The sequence below is a fragment of the Hypanus sabinus genome, chromosome 29 (genome assembly GCF_030144855.1).
Source record: "Hypanus sabinus isolate sHypSab1 chromosome 29, sHypSab1.hap1, whole genome shotgun sequence".
NCBI lineage: Eukaryota > Metazoa > Chordata > Chondrichthyes > Myliobatiformes > Dasyatidae > Hypanus > Hypanus sabinus.
This window is the reverse complement of record NC_082734.1, coordinates 34,889,832-34,911,548: the sequence shown is the minus strand read 5'-3', so window position 1 is coordinate 34,911,548 and position 21,717 is coordinate 34,889,832. Positions and strand designations below refer to the sequence as shown.

Sequence of the window (21,717 nt, the reverse complement as noted above, 5' to 3'; positions counted from 1 at the left end):
CTTGTTTTCTGTAGATGAGTCCTGCACATGCCCACTAGGAGGAGATTCACCCAAATACCCATTTTAATGTGGACGGAGGTATTTTCAAAAACCACTGGTGTGGACGCTTATTGTTTTTACGCAAAACCGACGTTTTCAAAATTATCTGGTCTAGTGTGGATGAAGCCTTAGATTCTGTAGCTTACTTTCATATGTTAAAAAAAATCATGCCCCTGCCTTTGGTGTTTGCTACAGTCACTTACCCAATGTGTCCATGGTGATTGGAAGTCCGAGCCTCTCACAGAACTCACAGCTGAGCTGGATAACCACAAGTATTTGATGAACGTGAAGATGCTGGAGAAACTAGCTGTTGACAAGATTCTGGGCAGAGATTTGCCAGTGTTACATGAGATACTGAGGAGGGGAAATACATCACATCCATCTGTTAATCCAGGAGTAGAGAGTGCTGTTTCCTATTTAGGCACTACTGTGCTAGAACCGAAGCAATGGTCAGGTTACTGTCTCACCCTGACCTGAATGCTAATCTGTGCGAGGGAGGAACCAAAAGGCTTAGCAAGTCATGCTACCAATGGCATCATGGGAAATAAGTTGGTTCACCTGCTTCTGTTGATATTCGTAGCAGATGATGTACCCATCGATGATGACTCGGTAGGGCTTGTGGAGGTCTGGAAGGGGCCTGGGATGGTTGATCTCCCCCATCTTGATGGCCTCCATCCAGTGGAGCTGCAGGGTGTGTTTTCAGACTTCCCACAGCTGTTCCAGCAGAGACCAGAGCTAAAAGATTTCCTCAAACATTCCATCAGATCAGAGCTGACCAGGGTTCAGTAGGGCAAAGAACCAGAGTGACTTGTGGGAGCCCTGAAGGATGAGATTCGGACTGTACTGGAGCTGGGAGTCACCGAGCCTTCAAATAGGCAGCGGAGCAGTCCTATCATTCCCGTCCTCAGGAAGGATGCTATCCATAGGTTGAATGTCATTTCTTTTCTTGAAGCTCATCATCGAAGTGAAGATGCCCCACATTGAAGACCTACTAGAAAGGATTGAATGGGCAAATGACATTACTACATTGGACCTTTTTAAAGGCTACTGACAGGTTCCCCGATGATCAATCAAAACCCCTCACTGGCTTCCATACAGCCCTGAGGCTGGATCAATTCACAGTGATGCTCTTCGGTCTCAAGGTACACCAGCAGCCTTCCATTGGCTGATGGACCGGGTGCTGTGAGGACAGCAGTGCAGCCTACCTCGATGACGTGGTTGTCTACAGCCCGACATGGTCTGAGTACCAAGTTGGTGGACTATCTGCACAAGATCCTGAGGTGTATTCATGTTGCTGGTCTCACACTCAATCTACAAAATGTGAGTGGACATCAAGGGTAACCAGATACCTTGGCTACCAGCTGGGAGAGGAAGAGGTTAGAGTGTAGGTGGACAAAGCGGAAGCAATTGCAAAAATCATTGACCTTGCACCAAGGAGAAAGTGAAGTCTTTTCTGGGTCTGGTAGGGTGGAATCGCAAGTTCATTCCCAAATTCACCACTCTCGCTGCACCTTAGATTGATCTTACTGGGAGTGGGAGAGAGTTCACACTGGAAATAGTGAGCAGCTGTTTGTTGTACTCTCTGGTAGATATCTTTTCACAAATATTAGGAGTTTTAACTATCTTTGGTAATTTTTGTATGCTTCATTTTTTGATGCACCAAATAAACACCATTGCACAAATGTGCTAGTTAACATTTATTTCTTAGGTCAAAACCCACGTATTGCAACATATAATCTGAGAAGAATAAGAAATCCTCCACAGTGATTAAATCTTTAGGCCTGAATGGGACAATTTGAAAATGTACTGTGCTTGGATGTCTGTATATAGTAGTTGTATGATATTGTGTATATAGTTGAGATGCATTCTCTATTGAGTTAGAATTTATAGCTAAACAGGGAGGAGTTTTGTGTATTTAGTATTTCAGTGGTATTAGAGTAATATTGTAAATATATTGTTTGATTGAGAATTTTTGTTCACTTAAATACTTCATTACATGCTATATGTAAAAATATGTGAATTCCATACATCAGGAGTGCACCTCACTTAAAGTCATGCTATCTCTCGGCTCCCTTGTTTTCCCTTGGGTTAATTTTCTGCTTGGAGTTACAGAACATAACAGAATGTACCTTCACTGAGCAGATGTTCTGGGGTGGAGTGAAATGGCATCTGCTGTGACCTGTTGTGATGATAGGCAAACTGGAGCAGATCCAAGTCACTTCTCAGGCAGGAGATGAAATGTTTCATCACCAGCCTCTCAAAAGCACTTCATCACCGTGGGTGTAAATGCCACTGAATGATAATCCATGAGGCAGGTTACCGCGTCCTTCTTAGGCCCCCGTGTAATTGAAGCAAAGCGAGGGGTTAAAGATAGTGGTGAACACAGCAAGTCAGTCTCAGCCAGCGACCCCGTCTGGACCTCATCTTTCGGTGGGTTCACCCTCCTGAAGAAGGTTTTCACACTGACCTCAGAGACTGAAATCACAAAGTCAGCGGGGCCTGTGGGAGTTTCGTGAAGGTTCCTCCATGTTTTGACAGTCAAAGCAAGCAGAAGAGGCCATTAAGCTCATCTGGGAATCAGGCCTTGTTGTCACCTATGTTGTTTGGTTTCACAAGTAAGAGGTAATAGCATTCAAGCCCTGCCACCACTGTTGAACACTCTTCAGTGATTCGAGTTTGGTTTGAAATAGCCATTTTGTACCTAAGATGGCTCACCTGAGGTCATATCTGGACTTTTTGTACCATTCTCAGTCACCAGATCTGAACACCACTGATCTGGCCCTCAGCAGACTGCAGATAGAACATAGAACAGCTGAGGAACAGGTCACTTAACCTGCATTGTTGCAGAGAACCGGATTAAACAGCCAATCAAAAACACCCAAACACTAATCCCTCTTACCTACACCATATCCCTCCATCTTCCTCACATCCAAGTGCCTATCCAAACGTCTCTTAAAAGCCTCCAATGTATTTGCCTCTACATTGAGTCACAGCAGTGCAGGTCACCACTCTGAGTAAAAAAATTACCCCTCACATCCCCCTTGAACCTACCCCCTCTCACCTTTAATGCATGCCCTCTGGAATTAGACATTTCAACCATGGGGAACAAATATTCTCTGTCCACGAAGCCTCTCATAATCTTGTAAACCTCTATCAGATCTCCTCTCAGCCTCCCACGCTCCAGAGAGAGCAACCCCAGTGTATCCAGCCTCTCATGAGAGCACAAGCCCTCTAAACCAGGCAGCATCCTGGTAAACCTCTTCTGTACCATTTCCAAATCCTCAGCATCCTTCCTGTAGTGGGGCGACCAGAACTGTTAAGGTCTTTGGCCTTAACAGTGGACTGTCTCCTTGCATTTGCTCTACCGAGGTGCAACACATCACATTTGTCTGGGTTAAACCCCATCTGCCATTTCCCAATCCATATCTGCAACTAATCTATATCATGCTGTATTCTTTGCCAGTACTCTATACTATCCACAACTGCACAAATCTTGGTACCATCCGCAAATTTTCTAACCCACCCATTTATATTTTCATCCAGGTCATTTGTATACATTACGAACAGCAGAGATCCCAGCACAGATCCCTGCTGAATATCACTGAATACAGACCTACAGCTCGAATAAGTCCCTTCAACCACTACACTCTGTCTTCTATGCGCAAGCCAGTTCTGAATCCAAACAGGTAATTTGTCGCAAACCACATGCATCCTAACCTCCCATCAGGGACTTTGTCAAATGCTTTATTAAAATCCACGTAGACAACATCCACTGCTCTACCCTCATCAATCTCTCTCACCACCTTGTCAAAAAACTCAATCAAGTTGGTAAAACATGACCTGCCCCGTACAAAGCCAGACTTGCTTTCCCTAATTGGGCCATGGGTTTTCAAAAGCTCATATATCTTATCCCTAAGAATTTTCTCCAGCCAATTTCTCTACAACTGATGTGAGACTCACCAGTCTATAGCTCCCAGGATGTTCCCTTCTTAAACAGAGATACAACATTAGCTACTCGCCTGTCCTTTGGGACCTGTCTGTGGCTAGGGAGGATACGAAGATGCTGGTCAAGGGCCCAGAAATCATGACTCTTGCCTCCTTTAATAACCTGGGGTAACAAGGGGACTTATCCACCTTAATACTTATTAGTAGGCCGAAAGCTTCCTCCTCCTTGACCTCTGAACTCCCTAATGTATTTATACACTCAGCAGATTGTGGACCTCATGGTTCATCCAGGGCTTCTGGTTGGGGAAGACTGAATGATCTTGTGGAGCCACATTCGTCGGCAACTGTTCATATTACGCCTGTAACTATTGTGGTGTATTCGTTCAGATCCTCTGATGAGTCCTTGAACATGGCCCAGTCTACTGACCTGAAGCATTCCTGCAGCTGATCCTCTGCCTCCTGAAAACTCCTTGTTGTCCTTACCTCCGGAGCCTTCACTCCTCAGCCTCTGACTGTATGCAAGTAAGAGGAAGACAGCCAAGTAATCAGATTTCCTGAAGTGTGGTCTAGGCATGGAACAGTCAGTGTTCCTGATCAGAGTACAACAGTGGTCGAGTGTGTCGGGGTCCCTGGTGCTGCAGGTGATATACTGATGATAACCGAACAGATTTCTTCAGCGAAGCCTGATTGACCAAACATCAGAATGGGGAAGAAATGTGATCGAAGTGACTTTGACTGTGGAATAATTGTTGGTGCCAGAATATCTCCGAAATTGTTGACCTCCGGGGATCTTCACACACAACAGTCTCTAGAATTTATTGAGAACAGTGTGAGAAACAAAGTGAGTGGTGGTTCTGTGGGAGGAAATGCCTTGTTAATGAGAGAGGTCAAGGGAGATTCCAGTCTGGTTCAAGGTGACAGTAAATCAAATAACCGAGTGTTACAACAGTGGTGTGCAGAGGAGCGTACAGCACGTGGACCCTTGCAGTGGGTGGGCCACAGCAGCAGAAGACCACAAACATACACTCAGTGGCCACTTTAGGGGGTACCTAATAATGTGATCGCCGAGTGTAAATCAGGCATTTTCAGGCCAGAGTGAGACAATGCTCTCCCAAAGGCACATTTATGAAGGCTATGCATGGTTTACAATTGGCTAGTTTTGGGGTTATGCGGATGTACCACACTTCTGCTTTGAATAGGATGCAGAAGTGGGCTGAGAAGTGGCAGATGGAGTTCAACCCAGGGAAGTGTGAGGTGGTACACTTTGGAAGGACAAACTCCAAGGCAGAGTACAAAGTAAATGGCAGGATACTTGGTAGTGTGGAGGAGCAGAGGGATCTGGGGGTACATGTCCACAGATCCCTGAAAGTTGCCTCACAGGTAGATAGGGTAGTTAAGAAAGCTTATGGGGTGTTAGCTTTCTTAAGTCGATGGATAGAGTTTAAGAGATGCGATGTAATGATGCAGCTCTATAAAACTCTAGTTAGGCCACACTTGGAGTACTGTGTCCAGTTCTGGTCATCTCACTATAGGAAGGATGTGGAAGCATTGGAAAGGGTACAGAGGAGATTTACCAGGATGCTGCCTGGTTTAGAGAGTATGCATTATGATCAGTGATTAAGGGAGCTAGGGCTTTACTCTTCGGAGAGAAGGAGGATGAGAGGAGACATGATAGAGGTGTACAAGATATTAAGAGAAATAGACAGAGTGGACAGCCAGTGCCTCTTCCCCAGGGCACCACTGCTCAGTACAAGAGGACATGGCTTTAAGGTAAGGGGAGGGAAGTTCAAGGGGGATATTAGAGGAAGGTTTTTCACTCAGAGAGTGGTTGGTGCATGGAAAGCACTGCCTGAGTCAGTGGTGGAGGCAGATACACTAGTGAAGTTTAAGAGACTACCAGACAGGTATATGGAGGAATTTAAGGTGGGGGGGGGGTTATATGGGAGGCAGGGTTTGAGGGTCGGCACAACATTGTGGGCCGCAGGGCCTGTAATGTACTATAATATTTTATGTTCTATGTTCTAAACAGGCCTTTTATTCACCGAGTTTCTGACAACACTGTTCCTACAACAATCACATCTTTATTCTCCCTGCATTTTATCCAGCTCTCTGCAAACGTAACCAGCCAATTGATCAGATTTCTGAATGGTCCATGAACCCATGAACACACCTTCAGTATCATGTTTGCTTTTGCAATATTTTTATACATTCCTACTGTAATTCATAGTAATTTTATAAATTGCACTTTATGGCTGCCATAAAACAACACCTTTCACAAGAACGTCAGGGGTAATAAACCTGATTCTGATCTTTAACATCACGTGGACGTTGAGAGATTATCACTGATCCTTTGTCAAGGTCGAGTAAATCCTCTCTCGAACAGCAGAGGGAGCCTTTTCACCACATACACAGCAGTGGATCAAGACGGTGTCTCAATTCATCTTCTGAAGGACGTTTAAGATATGATCATAAGAAGACCATAAGACTCTGGAGCAGAATTAGGCCATTCGGCCCATCACGTCTGCTCTACCATTCTATCATGGCTGATTTATTATCCCTCTCACCCCATTCTCCTGGATTCTCACCATAACCTTTGGCATCCTGACTAATCAAGAGCATATCAAGCTTTAAATACACTGAATTACTTGGCCGTCAAAAGGACTAGAGTATAAAAGGAAAGATGTAATATTGAGATTTTATAAAGCACTGGTGAGGCCTCACTTGGAGTACTGTGAACAGTTTTGGGCCTGTTATCTTAGAAAGGATGTGCTGAAACTGGAGAAGGTTCAAAGGAGGTTCATGAAAAAATGATCCAAAGATTGAATGGCTTGTTGTATGAAGAGCGTTTGATGGTTCCGGGCCTGTATTCGCTGAAAATCAGAAGAATGTGGGCTGACCTAATTGAAAACTCTCGAATGGTGAAAGGCCTTGATAGACTGGATGTGGAGAGGATGTTTCCTGTGGTGGGGGAGCCTAAGACTAGAGGACGCAGCCTCAGAATAGAGGGACATTCATTTAGAATGGAGATGAGGAGGAATTTTTTAGCCAGAGAGTAGTGTATCTGTGGAATTCTTTGCCATGGCAGATGTGGAGGCCAAGTCTTTACACATAATTAAAGCAGAGGTCGATAGATTCTTTATTGGTCAGGGCATGAAGGAATACGGGAAGAGGGCAGGAGATTGGAGCTGTGAGGAAAACTGAATCAGCCATGGTGGAATGGCAGAGCAGATGATGGGCCAAATGGCCTAATTCTGCTCCTATATCTTATGGTCTTACAGTCTTATGGTCGTAACAGCTGTCTGTTGCAACATATTCCACAGATTCACCACCTTTGGCTGAAAAGCTCCTCCTAATCTCTGTTCTAAATGGATATTTCTCAATTCTGAGGCTGTGCCCTCTGGTTCTCGACTCCCTCACTGCAGAAAACATCCTCTCCACGTCCACTCTATCTACGCCATTCATTACGCATAGAACATAGAACAGTACAGCGCATTACAGGCCCTTCGGCCCACAATGTTGTGCCGACCCTCAAACCCTGCCTCCCATATAACCCCCCCCCACCTTAAATTCCTCCATATACCTGTCTGGTAGTCTCTTAAACTTCACTAGTGTATCTGCCTCCACCACTGACTCAGGCAGTGCTTTCCATGCACCAACCACTCTCTGAGTGAAAAACCTTCCTCTAATATCCCCCTTGAACTTCCCTCCCCTTACCTTAAAGCCATGTCCTCTTGTACTGAGCAGTGGTGCCCTGGGGAAGAGGCACTGGCTGTCCACTCTGTCTATTTCTCTTAATATCTTGTACACCTCTATCATGTCTCCTCTCATCCTCCTTCTCTCCGAAGAGTAAAGCCCTAGCTCCCTTAATCACTGATCATAATGCATACTCTCTAAACCAGGCAGCATCCTGGTAAATCTCCTCTGTACCCTTTCCAATGCTTCCACATCCTTCCTATAGTGAGATGACCAGAACTGGACACAGTACTCCAAGTGTGGCCTAACTAGAGTTTTATAGAGCTGCATCATTACATCGCATCTCTTAAACTCTATCCATCGACTTAAGAAAGCTAACACCCCATAAGCTTTCTTAACTACCCTATCTACCTGTGAGGCAACTTTCAGGGATCTGTGGACATGTACCCCCAGATCCCTCTGCTCCTCCACACTACCAAGTATCCTGCCATTTACTTTGTACTCCGCCTTGGAGTTTGTCCTTCCAAAGTGTACCACCTCACACTTCCCTGGGTTGAACTCCATCTGACACTTCTCAGCCCACTTCTGCATCCTATCAATGTCTCTGCAATCTTCGACAATCCTCTACACTATCTACAACACCACCGACCTTTGTGTCGTCTGAAAACTTGCCAACCCACCCTTCTACCCCCACATCCAGGTCGTTAATAAAAATCACAAAAAGTAGAGGTCCCAGAACAGATCCTTGTGGGACACCACTAGTCACAACCCTCCAATCTGAATGTATTCCCTCCACCACAACCTTCTGCCTTCTGCAGGCAAGCCGATTCTGAAACCACCTGGCCAAACTTCCCTGGATCCCATGCCTTCTGACTTTCTGAATAAGCCTACCATGTGGAACCTTGTCAAATGCCTTACTAAAATCCATGTAGATCACATCCACTGCACTACCCTCATCTATATGCCTGGTCACCTCCTCAAAGAACTCTATCAGGCTTGTTAGGCATGATCTGCCCTTCACAAAGCCATGCTGACTGTCCCTGATCAGACCATGATTCTCTAAATGCCCTTAGATCCTATCTCTAAGAATCTTTTCCAACAGCTTTCCCACCACAGACGTAAGGCTCACTGGTCTATAATTACTCGGACAATCCCTACTACCTTTTTTGAACAAGGGGACAGCATTCGACTCCCTCCAATCCTCCGGTACCATTCCTGGTGACAACGAGGACATAAAGATCCTAGCCAGAGGCTCAGCAATCTCTTCCCTCACCTCGTGGAGCAGCCTGGGGAATATTCCGTCAGGCCCCGGGGACTTATCCATCCTAATGTATTTTAACAACTCCAACACCTCCTCTCCCTTAATATCAACATGTTCCAGAACACCAACCTCACTCATATTGTCCTCACCACCATCAAGTTCCCTCTCATTGGTGAATACCAAAGAGAAGTATTCATTGAGGACCTCGCTCACTTCCACAGACACCAGGCACATCTTCCCACTTTTATCTCTAATCAGTCCCACCTTCACTCCTGTCATCCATTTGTTCTTCACATAATTGAAGAATGCCTTGGGGTTTTCCTTTATCCTACTCCCAAGGCCTTCTCATGCCCCCTTCTTTCTCTTCTCAGCCCCTTCTTAAGTTCTTTTCTTGCTACCCTATATTCCTCAATAGACCCATCTGAACCTTGCTTCCTAAACCTCATGTATGCTGCCTTCTTCCACCTGACTAGATTTTCCACTTCACTTCTCACCCATGGTTCCTTCACCCTACCATTCTTTATCTTCCTCACCGGGACGAATTTATCCCTAACAACCTGCAAGATATCCCTAAACATCGACCACATGTCCATAGTACATTTCCCTGCAAAAACATCATCCCAATTCACACCCGCAAGTTCTATCCTTATAGCCTCATAATTTGCCCTTCCCCAATTAAAAATGTTTCTGTCCTCTCTGATTCTATCCCTTTCCATGATAATGCTAAAGGTCAGGGAGCGGTGATCACTGTCCCCCAAATGCTCACCCACTGACAGATCTGTGACCTGACCCAGTTCATTACCTAATACTAGATCTAGTATGGCATTCCCCCTAGCTGGCCTGTCAACATACTGTAACAGGAATCCATCCTGGACACACTTAACAAATTTTGCCCCATCTAAACCCTTGGAACTAATCAGGTGCCAGTCAATATTAGGGAAGTTAAAATCACCCATGATAACAACCCTGTTATTTTTACACCTTTCCAAAATCTGCCTCCCAATCTGCTCCTCGGTATCTCTGCTGCTACCAGTGGGCCTATAGAATACCGCCAGTAGAGTAACTCCTCCCTTCCTGTTCCTGACTTCCACCCATACTGACTCAAAAGAGGATCCTGTTACATTACCCACCCATTCTGCAGCTGTAATAGTATTCCTGACTAGTAATGCTACCTCTCCTCCCCTTTCCCCGCCCCTCTATCCCTTTTAAAGCACTGAAATTCAGGAATATTGAGAATCCATTCCTGCCCTGGTGCCAGCCAAGTCTCTGTAATGGCCACTACATCATAATTCCATGTATGTATCCAAGCTCTCAGTTCTTCACCCTTGTTCCTGATGCTTCTTGCATTGAAGTACACACACTTTAGCCCTTCTACCTTACTACCTTTACACCCTTTATTCTGCTGCTCTTTCCTCAAAGCCTCTCTATATGTTAGATCTGGCTTTACTCCATGCACTTCTTTCACTGCTCTATCGCTCCGGGTCCCATCCCCCTTGCAAATTCGTTTAAACCCTCCCGAACCATGCTAGCAAACCTACCAGCAAGGATATTGCTCTCCCTCGAGTTCAGGTGCAACCCATCCAATCTGTACAGGTCCCACCTTCCCTAGAAGAGATCCCAATGGTCCAAAAATCTAAAACCCTGCGCCCTGCACCAACTCCTCAGCCACACATTCAACTGCCTTCTCCTCCAATTCTTACCATCTCTATCACGTAGCACTGGCAGCAATCCTGAGAACGCCACCCTTGAGGTCCCGTTCTTCAGCCTTCTGCCTAGTTCCCGAAACTCACACTTCAGGACTTCATCACTCTTCCTGCCTATGTCGTTGGTAGCAAATTCAAAACATTTCAATGAAATTCCTCCCCCCCCCCCATTCTTCTAAACTCCAGCAAGTGCAGGCTCCTCATATATAAATAATAATAATAACTTATTTATAGAGCACCTTTCACACAGAGGATGTAGTTCAAAGTGCAAACATGAAAATACCCTGTAAAATAAAAAAAATTAAAGATCCATGAAAGTAAAAGACATGCCCATTATCTTTTGAGAGAGATTGTTTAAAGAGACAGGCAGAGGAAGACTTGAGAGCTCGATCAGGATTGTAAAATGACAGTAATTCTGTGATGTAGTCTGGTACCAAACCATTAAAAGCTTTAAAAACAAGTAAATATCTTCCCTTATCTTGGTTTTGGTTAAAAGTCTAGCAACCAGGCTCTGAATGGGTTGTAGTTTGTCAATAGATTGCTTTGGAAAGTCAGTAGAAAGTCCAATGCAGTAATCCAGTCTATTCGATATAAAGGCGTGAATTAGTTTTTCAGCATCAATACGTGACAGCAATTAATATTCTTCTGCAATATTTCTTAAGTGTAGAAACACTTCTCTGGTCACTTTCTTCATGTGGGCTTTAAAATTCAAATCTGGATCAAGGATAACTCCTTTTGGCTTTGGAACCAACCAAAAATATTTTGGTTTTATCTTCATTTAGATTTAGGAAATTATTGCAGCCAGAGATGATAGGGTGTTAACAGCATCAGGCTCAACCGAGATATACAATTGTGTGTCACCAGCATTACTGTGGAAATCGAGTTTAATTTCCCTAATGACGTCTCCTAAGGGGAGAGTGTATAAGAAGAGTAGGCGACCAAGACAGCTTCCCTGAGCAACATCAAAAGGTACATAGTATTACTTAGTTGACTCTCTCGTTCCCAGAATCACTCTCGGCAATCCAATGCCGGCACATCTTTTCTTAGATAAGTGTCCCAAAATGCTCTCAATACTTCAAGTTCAGTCTGGCCAATGCCTATTAAAGCCTCGCCTTACATTCTTGATTTTATATTCCAGCTCTCTTGAAATGAATTCCAACTTTGCTTTTCCCTTCCTTAAACTGAGTCAACCTGCAAGTTAACCCTGCAGGAATCCTGCACAAGGACTCCCAAGTCCCTTTGCACATCTGATTTTTGGATGTTCTCCCTGTTTAGAAAATATTCTACACCTTTATTCCTTCTATCAAAGTGCGTGACCATACACTTCCCTACATTATATTCCATCTGCCACTTCTTCACACATTTTCCCAATCTGTCTGAAGTCCTTCTGCAGACTTCACATTACCTGTCTCCATATCTCCTGTAATTTAACCGCAAAGATATCAATCGCATCATCCAAATCATTGACATATTATGTGAAAAGCGGTCCTAACACTGACCCCCGGTGGAACACCACTGGTCACCAGCAGCCAGCCGGTAAAGGTATGCTTTACTCCCACTCGGCCTCCTGCCAGTCAGTCAATCCATGCTGGTATCCTTCCTGTAATACCATGGGTTCTTATCTTATTAAGCAGCCCCTTGTTAAATGCCTTCTGAACTTCCAAGTAAACAACAGAATTTCCTTTGTCTATCTTACCTGCTTGTTATTTCCTCAAAGAATTCCAAGGGATTTGTCAGGCAAGAGTAAGAGTAACCATGCCCACTTTGGCCTATTTTATCATGTGCCTCAGACTACCCTGAAACATCATCCTTAATAATGGACAGCAAAGGCTCCCCCTCAGGCACTCTACCTCGAGGGAATTCCTACCACCATGGCTACTTTTAGTTAAGGGTTGGTTACTGGGGTGCCTCCAAGCAACTCCAGAAGGTAGCAAGCATTTCCCACTGACCTGGACTCCGTCGTGAGCGAGGAAGTTGCGCGCGTCAGCCTCGGTGGCGAGCTGGAGGCAGGTGGCTCGGCCCCATACGGGGCATTGGTGCACCAGCAGCTGAAAGGCCCGCTTCTCGCTGTGCCGGTAGCACTCATTGAAAACGTCTGCAGTCACAAGGGGAGTAAGTGTCGGATCAATGCGGGCAAGCTGCCAACCCCCAGTGCCAGACTACTACCCAACCCCACCAATGAAGCACCTGCTTGGCTGAGGAGCAGATGTGGAGTTACCGCCCACGAAGTGTGACTGCACGCCTTTGGTCAGAATGGTTGCTAAACGTTCAGCGCTCACAGCTCATGGAACAGTTGATCCAGGAAAGGCCACTCATCTCTCAAAGCCTGTGCTACTAATTTCTCTCACGTACGTGCAACAGATGTCCGTGAGGATACAAGCCAGCTGATTTGGGGAAACAATAGGGAGTGTGGAGGGAGACGAGGAGAATTTGGGGCAGTACGGTGGTGTAGTGATTAGCATTGCCCTATTACAGTGTTAGCAACCTGGTATTGGCCAAGAGCATGTATACTTTCCCTGTGAGTGCATGGGTTTCCCCCGGGTATCCAGATTCCTCCCACATTTCCAGAGACGTAGCTTAATTGCTTACATGGGTGCAATGGGTTGGTGGGGGCTCATTGGACCAGAAGGGCCTGTATAAAGTCAATAATTTATTCCCTTGGATGATGCATATTGATGGGTGACCTGACACCTATCAAGAATATGAGGGCATAAAAATGGGAAACTAATTTGAATATTAAAATTGATGAAACAAGTTGGTCAAGACTATGTCTTGACAGTATGACAAATACAACAAATGTCTGACTAAGATTAGTACAATATAATTTTTTACATCAATTATATATTACACCACAAAAAATAGATTAACCCCAAATTTATCTGATCAATGTTTTCGATGTAACCAAGAAATTGGTACTTTTTTACACTCTGCTTGGTCTTGTTTTAAAATTCAACCTTTTTGGACAAATTTAAGAGTTTTACTGGAACAAATTATCGGAACATAACTTCCACACAACCCAATATTATTTTTACTAGGTCATATTGAAGGGATAAAACCAAAACCCAAATTGAACAAATATCAGAAAGAATTCATAAAAATTGCATTGGCAGTAGCCAAAAAGGCTAATGCAGTTACTTGGAAATTGGATTTATAGTTAAGTATAGATCGTTGGAAGAACGAAATTTTCAGCTGCATTCCACTTGAAAAAATTACTTATAATTTAAGAAATAAATATGATATATTTCTGAAAATTTGGCACCCTTATTTACAAAAGATAGGATTAAATATATAGGTGCTCCAAAGATAAAATTGTTGGTCATCTGGGGAAAGAAATAAATATATATTAAAGATATTTTGAACTCCATGGAGCATGTGGGGATCTTCTGATATCCAGGCACTCTTTCTTTCTTTCTTTTTTTTCTTTTTTTTTCTCTTTTTCATATATATAGGGACATGTTGGGGGGGTTAAGGGGAGGGGGGAGGACTGATATTATTTATTTCTATTCTGTAACCTATTTGAAAATTCCATAAAAAAATTTTTTTTAAATAATATGAGGGGCAAAGAGTGGGTGAAAACCCATAATCTTTCAGAGGCCAAATCAGTAGTGTTTTTAAAGTGGAGGTTGACTGGTAAGGGTGTCAAAGGTTATAGGGAGAATGCAGGAGAATGGGGTTGAGAGGGATAATAAATCAGCCATGATGGAATAATGGTGCAAACTCAATGGGCTGAATATCCTAATTCTGCTCCTATGTCATGTTATCTTTTTCTCAGGGAGGTTTTAAAGGGACATCGGGGCAGCTTCTTCACACAAAGGATGGTACATATTCTGACTGAGCTGTGCCGGGAATTAGTTGTTAGAACGGGGACACTAGCAACATTTAAAGATGGTCTAAATAAGTACATGTGGCCGGTGCTGCCCGCAGTGTTTGCTCAGCAGAAGGTGAGCTGTATTGTGTTTCAACTGCAGACAGTCATGGACTCGGAGTCCTGGACTTTTTTTTGTGTGTGACTGTACTTTACTGATATCTTCCACGTGCTGAAGTGCCTTGTGTTGTGTGACTCTTGGCACTGGGTATTGCACCTTAGTTCCCAGAGTAATGCTGCATCGTTTGGCTCTATGTATTCCTATATGGGTGAATAACAATTAAACTTGAACTTATGGATACAAGAGGTTTAGAGAGCTATGAGCCAAATGTGACAGAACGGCCTAGCTCACTGGGCAACTGCATCGCCATGGATAAATTTGGCCAAAGTGCCTGTTTCCTTACTACAAGACTCTGATTCTGTGAGTGGGTGAGTAAGACTAGGGATGGATTTGTTGTGATGGCAGTGGAGGTTAGGTTACGTTGAGTGGGGTGAGTATTGCTTCGAGTAGTTGGATGATGGGTTGGGTATTGGAAAAGGGATTGGGATATTGGCCCAGGCTGAATGGTGGTAATGGTTAAGGCTGAGTGGGGTATTAGGGTGAGTTCTAAAAAAAAATCAAAAACATCACACTTAGAATATGCAGATATTGTAAATATGAAGACTTTTTCAAAGAGTTTAACGTTCTGACCGGCACTGACATAGATCTGGAAGATTTAGTGCAATGCATACAAAATGCTGGAGAAACTCAGCAGGTCAGGCAAAGAGTAAACAGTCGACATTTCAGGCCCAAACCCTTCTTCAGAGAATTTAGTGCCAACATAGACAGTACCGTCCTTCAAGATCAAAATCACCAGACAGGCCCTGCCTAACATGGAGTCCCTCTCAGACAGACTAGTGTTAACTTTTGACAGATAGGTCACAATAGTTTGCAAAGATTACTCAGGAGATTCATAAGACTGCAGATTCTGGAATATGGAGCGAATGAACTTAGCAAGTTGAGCAGTGACTGAGGAAGCAGTGGGCTGGTCAACGTTTTGGGTTGAAAACCTACTTGTGGATTGGTACTGGGATATTGAAGAGGTTCAGTCAAGGTTTACCGCCCTACTGAATAATGATGGCTGCCCCCAACCCCCATCGAACCCAGATCTCCAGTATTTCTCCTGCCTACTCAGTGGGTTCTGTACCTACGGCCAGTTGCTGAAAAGTGGAAGCCATTTCCTTTATAACCTGGGATCCTTCAGCTTCTGTTTCCAGGCGGGACATTCCCCTGAGGATCAGGCAGGCGCAGAGACTGGAGGAAACTGACTCTCCGCCCTGGGAAGGAAGAAAATAAAGAGAAGGTGAAAAACTCCTTTCTTTTTGTCTCATCCCCACTGCTTGACTTGGTTAGAAATCAGAGGTACAAACGGATTTTGGAGTCCCAGTGCAGGACTCTCTAAAGATTAACTTGCAGGAATAAGGCAAATGCAATGTTAGTGTTAATTTCAAGAGGACTAGAATATAAATGCAAGAATGTAATGATGAGGCACTGGTCAGAACACACCTGGAGTATCGTTAGCACCACTGCGCCCCTTAGCTAAGAAAGATGAGCCGGCATTGGAGAGTGTTCAGAGATGTTTTATGAGAATAATCCTGGGAATGATATAGTTAACATATGAGGAGTGTTTAGTGGCTCTGGGCGTGTACCCACTGGAGTTTAGAAGAATGAGGGGGAATCTCATTGAAACCTACCTAATACTGAAAGACCCTGACAGAGTGGATTTGGAGAGATGTTTCCAATAGTAGGAGAGTCTAGAACAGCGGGCACAGCCACAAGATAGAAGAATGTCTCTCTAGAACTGAGATGAGGAGGAAATTCTTTAGCTTGAGGGTAATGAATCTATGGAACTCATTGCCACAGACAGTCATGATGGAACGGTGGAGCAGACTCAATGGGCCAAATGGCCCAATTCCTTCATGAAGTTCAGTGCAATACATAAGATATACTATAAAGTACAATATTATATCGCTGTATGTATGTGTATACATACACTGAGGTATATAATAGTGTATTTCTAACTCTGTCTCCTGAAACACTAACATTGCATTTGCTTTCCTTACCCCCAACTCAACCTCCAAGTTAAGACCATAGGATATGGGAGCACAATTGGGCCATTTGGTCCATTGAGTTGGCTCTGCCATTTCATCATGGCTGATCCAGTTTTCCTCTCGGCCCCGCTCTCTTGCCTTCTCACTGTATCCCTTCATGTCCTGACCAATTGGGGATCTGCCAACCTCTGCCTGAAATCTACATAAAGACTTGATCTCCACAGCCGCCTGTGGTGAATAATTCCATGGATTCACCACTCTCTGGCTGAGATATTCCTCCTTTTCTCCATTCTGAAGGGATGTCCCTCTACTCTGGTGTTAGACTCTTCCACTTCTCCACATCCACTCTATCAAGCCTTTTACCATTCAACGGGTGTCAGTGGGGTCACCCCTCATTCTTCTGAATTCTTGTGAATTCAGGCCCAGATCCAACAAACGCCCTTCATATGTCAAGCCTGGAATCATTTTCACAAACCTCCTTTGAACCCTCTCCAGTTTCAGCACATCGCTTCTAAGATAAGGATTCCAAAACTGCTCATAACACTCCAAGTGGTTTACATCCTTGCTTTTATATTCTAGTCATCTCAAAATGAACGCTAATGTTGCATTGGCCTTTCTCACCACAGACTCAACCTGCAAATTAACATTTAGGGAATCCTGAACAAGTTTTGCACCTTAGTTTTTTGTATTTTCTCTCCATTTAGGAAATAATCACCCTTTAATTTATTCTACCAAAGAGGCTTTAGTTCTTCGAGGTTTCTGCGAGGAGAAGCTTCATTTAGAGGAAGCAAAGGAAAGAAAAGCTCAGGTTTTTTAGTTCTCTTTATATCTGCTCATCTAGGGACAGTAGGGATGGCAGACAGGAGAGTGAAATGCTCCTCTTGCAGGATATGGGAAAGCTGTGTCCCTGATGACTACAACTGCAGCTTCTAACAAACCACGTTAAGGAGTTGGGTTGGAACTGGATGAACTCCGGATCATTTGGGATGCTGAAGGGGCGGTAGATAGGACAAATAGAGAGGTAGTTGTACCCAAGGGGCAGGATAGAGAAAACTTGGGTGACAATCAGGAAGGGGAAAGAGGTTAAGGAGCCAATGCAGAGTACCCCTGTGGGCATCCCCTTCAACCACAGGTATATCACTTTGGATACTGTGGAGTGGGAGGGGGGGGGAATAACCTAACAGAGGAGAGCCACAGTAGAAAGGTCTCTGGCACTGAGTCTGCCTCTGAGACTGATGGGAAGGGGGTAAAGAGACACGCTGTGGTGATAGGAAATTCATTCGTTAGGGGAGCAGACATAAGGTTCTGTGGGTGAGAATGAGATTCTTGGATGGTATGTTGCCTCCTGGGTGCCAGGGTCTGGGATATCCTGAACTGAGTCCTCAGCGTTCTTATGTGAGATGGGAACAGCCAGAAGTTGCGATCCATGTAGGTACAAATGATGTGGGTAGGATGAGTGATGGGGTTCTGCATAGAGAGTTTCGGGAGTTTGGTCTAAACTAAAGGGCAGGACCTCCAGGACTGTGATCTACTTGTGTCACTTGTGTCGTGCTAGTGAGGCCAGAACTAGGAAGACTATATAGTTTAATACGTGCCTGAGGAGTTGGGGGTAGGAGGGATGGCATGATTTTTCGATCACTGGGTTCTCTTCCAGGGAAGGGAAGCCGAATCAGAAGGAACGGTTTGCACCTGAACTGGAGGCAGACTAAAATCCTAGTGGGAAGGTCTGTTGGTGGTGCATGGTGGGAATGCCAGAACAGTTAGTGGAGAGGTTGTAGAGGCAGATGTTGGTAAGATCTCAGACAAAGTTAGGAATCTAAAGGTTGAGCTTGATATGACTAGTGTCCTATGTTGCCTGAATTTCAATGCAAGAAGTGTCACAGGAAAGACAGATAATTGTGCTGAGGTTGAGGTAGCTGTTTTACAAACAGAGGCAATGTGCCGTGAGGAGAGGCTATTGATAGGGCAAAATTGCAGTCAACAGGATGAGTTGCAAGGTAAAAGATGGACAAAATCGAAAAGGGACTAAAAGTGTGGTATCTGAATGCGCACAGAGTACAAAATTAGGTAAATGAACTTGCAGCACCTTGCAGATGAGCAGGTATGATGTTATAGGCATCACTGAATTATGCATGCCAAAAGGGCATTGTTAAAATAGTCGAGGGAACTTCAATATGCAGGTAAATTGGAAAAATCAGGTTGGTGCTGGATTACTGGAGGGGCAATTTCTAGACTGCCTACGAGTTGTTTTTTTAGAGCAGCTTGTGTTGAGCCCGCTAGGGGATCAATTATTCTAGAGTGGGTATTCTAGAACGCAAGCAGGCTTTTTCTACTGAGGCTAGGGGAGGAAAAAAACCAGAGGATATAGGTTAAGGGTGAAGGGGGAAAAGTTTAAAGGGAACATTGGGGGGGGGCTTTTTCACACAGAGAGTGGTGGGAGTGTGGAATGAGCTGCCAGATGAAGTTGTAAATGCAGGCTCACTTTTAACATTTAAGAAAAACTTGGACAGGTACATGGACGAGAGGGGTTTGGAGGGATATGGCCCAGGAGCAGGTCAGTGGGACTAGGCAGAAAAATGGTTCGGCACAGCCAAAAAAGGCCAAAAGGCCTGTTTCTGTGCTCTAATGTTCTATGGTTCTATATTTTATGAACTTACTGACATATGTCAGTGATAATGAACCTGAACCAGATACTGACTCTAACGACAAGCCTTGGAAGTGCTGGACCTGAGTGGCTGACTCCAATGAGATGAACAAGCTGCAACGTCTGGATCAAGACGGACAACAATGTGAGGTGATCTAGATTCCATCTGCTGCTGTCCGTGTGGTGTTTGCATGTTTATTTATTTACTTACTGAGATACAGTGTGGAGTAGGCCCTCCCAGCCCTGCAACCCACCTATTTAACCCTAGCCCAATCACGGGACCATTCACAATGACCAGTTAACCTATCAACCGGTACGTCTTTGGACTGTGGGAGGAAACCGGAGCACCTGGAGGAAATCCACATGGTCATGGGAAGAATGTACAGACTCCTTACAGCGGGAATTGAAGCTGGGTTAACGGTTTCCTCTGGCTGTGCTGGTTTCTTCCCACATCTCCAGCTTTGTGTACATTGGTAGGCTAACTGGCCTCTGCAAAAAGCTCTACATGTGTAGGTGAGTGGCAAACAAACGTAACCTTCTTCTGAAAAAAAACTCACCATTTCCCAGAAGTAGGTGGCCATCTTGCTGCGCTTTTGAAGGACAGCCCAGATGAACAGGTCAGCCCATGGGTTTGCAGCTTTCTTCTTTCGATAGGAATCCTCCTGGGGATTCGATAACTGAAACAGAGACATAATTGGGTCAGGCGGTCAGTCTGGCACTCACCCCTTTGAGACGGAAAGATACAGCAGGAGAATGACATTGTGGAAGTGTGGCATAGCTGGAGGTGCTGGTGTTTGCGTGGCCAGGATACTAATCTTGCTGTTCGATCGGATGCCAAAGATCCAGCAGCAAAAGGAAAGGGAACTCGTGGAATCCTACAGGTTCTGGGAAACTCCTTCCTCTCACCCAACTCCACAATTTAAGTGTCCCATCAGCGAGGGCTCGCCCAGGGCACCACGCACAAAATGCTGGAAGAACCCAGCAGGTCAGGCAGTATCTACCGAAAGGAATAAAGAGTTCTCATTTCAGGCCGTGACCCTTCATCAGAAAGGGGGAAGAAACCAGAATGAGAAGGTGGGGGGAGGAATAAAGTGAAAAGCTAGAAAGTGATAGGTGGAACAGGTAAAGGGATGAAAGAGGAGGAATCTGATAGGAGAGGAGAGTGGAATCATGGGAGGAATGGAATGAGGAGGCAGGTGATGGGCAGGAGAGGACAAGAGAAAGGTTGAAAGGGGAGTCAGAATGAAGAATGGGAGAAATAGAAGGGGGAGGAAGGAGAAATTACTGGAAGTTAGAGAAATCAATATTCAGACCATTAGGTTCGGTGCTATCCAAGTGAAATATGAGAAGTTGCTTCTCCAACCCGACAGAGACCTCATGGTGGCAGGACAGGAGGACATGGACTGAGATATGGAAAAGGAATGGGAAGTCAAATTGAAATTGGCAGTCACTGGGAAATCCCACTAGTTGTGGTAGGTAGAGTGAAGGTGCTTCTAGTGCATAATTTGTCCCCACAGGTAACGATTACACATTTAAACGCAAAGCCAGGGAAGGCTAGGTGATGGTAAAGCTGCTTACTCCTTGTTTCTCACTAATGAGGGAAAGACCAGGCACTTCTCTACGGAATGAATGGTGGAGTCGTCTGTTACCACTGGATCAATCTGGATTGGAGAGCATGCCTTTTGAGCAAGCTAGGGTTTTCCTTTTTGCAACGAAGGAGGATGAGAGGTGACTTGATAGTGTTGTACAAGATGATAAGAGGCATGGATCGAGCAACAGCCAGAGACATTTTCCCCAGAGTGGAATTGGCTAATACCAGGGTGACATAATTTTAAGGGATTGGAGGGATAGGGGATGTTAGAGATAAGGTTTTTACACCAGAAAGTGGTGAGTGTGTGGACTACACTGTCAGGGGAGTGATACAGAAACTGTCATTGAGACTGGAGACATTTAAGAGACTCTTAGGCATCTGGATGTAAGAAGAAGAGGGCTACATATGTGGGAGAAAAGGGTTAGATTGATCTTAGAGTAAGTTGAAGGGTTGGTACAATATTGTGGGCCAGAGGGCCTGTACTGTGCTGCAGAGTTCTATGGTCTATGTTCTATGTAGATTTCAGGTTGCACCTCAGCTAGAGAGTTGCAACTCAGACCTGAGCTCTGCCTCGCTGGAAACGTTTACCAGTCTCTGAGGGTCTGCAGGTTAGGCAGAATAGAAAGGACCAGAGTTCACAAGAGAGGTTGTACCTGCTTTAGTTTGACATTTCTATACGTTAAAGGGATCTGAGTATCATTGAAAATGCACACATCCCCAGAGCCCCTGGGGAACTATTGAGATTTCAGATCGGCCACGATTCAGGTGAACAGCCATTGGACTTGAGGGACCAAATGACCTTGTGTTCGTCGACTGATCTGAGCTGCTTATGAACCTACAGAAGAGAAATCCCAGTTTCCAATAAAATGATTAATGTAATTAATG

General features: G+C 44.6%; 1 protein-coding gene across 2 annotated transcripts in view; it reads right to left on the bottom strand.

Moving 5' to 3' along the window:
* The window catches only part of LOC132383235 (transient receptor potential cation channel subfamily M member 4-like), a 115,691-nt gene that overhangs the window by 50,052 nt on the left and 43,922 nt on the right, over positions 1–21,717 (bottom strand). For both annotated transcript variants that reach the window (XM_059954154.1, XM_059954155.1), the window contains 3 exons: positions 19,799–19,918; positions 15,694–15,823; positions 12,591–12,736 (listed from right to left, as the gene is read on the bottom strand). In XM_059954154.1, coding sequence (XP_059810137.1) covers positions 12,591–12,736; positions 15,694–15,823; positions 19,799–19,918 — 396 coding nt within the window. The remainder of the gene's footprint in view (positions 1–12,590; positions 12,737–15,693; positions 15,824–19,798; positions 19,919–21,717) is intronic.